This window comes from Orycteropus afer, unplaced genomic scaffold (assembly GCF_000298275.1).
Source record: "Orycteropus afer afer isolate SDZICR_OR568_19922 unplaced genomic scaffold, OryAfe1.0 scaffold00271, whole genome shotgun sequence".
In the NCBI taxonomy this organism is placed as follows: Eukaryota; Metazoa; Chordata; class Mammalia; order Tubulidentata; family Orycteropodidae; genus Orycteropus; species Orycteropus afer.
Window position 1 is genome coordinate 4,955,909 of NW_006921858.1, and position 1,574 is coordinate 4,957,482.

At 46.4% G+C, this 1,574-nt stretch overlaps 1 protein-coding gene across 1 annotated transcript in view; it reads left to right on the forward strand.

The window, feature by feature from the left end:
- LOC103205136 overlaps window positions 1-699 on the forward strand; it is a gene marked incomplete at its 5' end in the record, with an annotated part of 3,500 nt that extends 2,801 nt beyond the window's left edge. Inside the window, 1 exon segment of the mRNA XM_007950403.1 lies at window positions 319-699. Coding sequence (XP_007948594.1) covers window positions 319-699 — 381 coding nt within the window.
- Window positions 700-1,574: the final 875 nt, after the last annotated feature.

The following is a 1,574-nucleotide window of genomic DNA, read 5'->3' on the forward strand; positions in this document are numbered from 1 at the left end:
CAAGAAACTACTAGAAGACATCCTACCCAGGTATGGTTTTCCTACTACAATAGGGTCAGATAATGGACTGGCATTTGTGTCTAAGGTAATACAAAATTTAGCAACTATTCTTGGGGCTAATTGGAAATTACATTGTGCTTACGGACCCCAAAGTTCAGGCCAGGTAGAAAGAATGAACAGAACTCTAAAAGAGACCTTAACCAAATTAACCATAGAGACCAATGGAGACTGGGTGACTCTCCTCCCCTTCGCCCTTTTTCGGGTCTGCAACTCTCCTTATAAATTAGGATTAACACCTTTTGAGATTGTCTTTGGTAGACCTCACCTATTACTCCCAGATTCCAGTCTGATTTGTTACGTGAAATTGATAATTGTGAGCTCATTTATTCTCTTCAAGCCCTGCAACAAACACAACAGGACATCTGGCCGAACTTAAGGGCCCTCTACCAATCTAATCTCCCTCCCGAACCTCACCAGTACCAGCCAGGTGATTGCGTGTATGTGCGGAGACATCGACAAGAGACTCTACAACCTCGCTGGAAAGGACCCTACATCGTGATCCTGACCACACCCACCACCCTCAAAGTTGACGGAATAACCTCTGGATTCATCATACTCATGTCCGCAAAGCCGATCCTGTCCCTGACCAGGACCCACCATGGCGCGTCTCCAAGGACCCCAACAATCCGCTCAAACTAACACTTCAGCGATGTGGACCTTACTAGTATTACTGTTAATAACTGGTAACTATGTAAATCCTTCATCTAACCTGCACACACCCCAACAGTTTACCTGGATAATTACATCGGCCACAGGGGACGTTGTCAGCTCTATCACAGGCAACCATCCCCCTAACACCTGGTGGCCTGACCTACACTTTGATTTATGCCAATTAGCGGCTGGATCCTGGGACATCTTAGATTGGGAACCCAACAAAAACGGTACTCCTGAATGTTCAGGCAAGCCTACATGCCAGCTGTTATGTGCTTCTAGAGGAATCAGGGGAATAGGTTGTGGGCACCTTGAACTCCGCCACCAACTCCGTAAGTTACCATTTTACATTTGCCCAGGGGGAAGAAAAGACAGAACTTTAGTAAACCAGTATGGGGGGGCACCAGACTTTTATTGTAAAGCATGGGGATGTGAAACGACGGGAACCACTTACTGGAAACCTTCTTCAACTTGGGATCTCATCACAGTAGACAGGAATCATTTTGGTGACGGATTAACCGTCAGTTCTTGCCGATCGTCCAAGTTCATGCAGACGTTCCCAGCCAGTGGAAGCATGTATATAGGAAAGGGCCCATGTATGAATTTCACCTGTAATCCTATCAGAATCCGATTCACAGAGCAGGGAAAACAGTATAAAACCTGGGTGATGGCCGATCCTGGGGGCTTCGATTGTACCAAACAGGGTACGACAATGGAGTCATTTTCAATATTAGACTAAAAATTGAATCCTGGACACCCCCTGTTGCAATCGGGCCCAACTCAGTGTTAGCCCCACAATCAGTACCCTCTTTACCCTCCAATAATCGGGGCAACACATCAGTCCGAAATTCGTCTGCCCATGT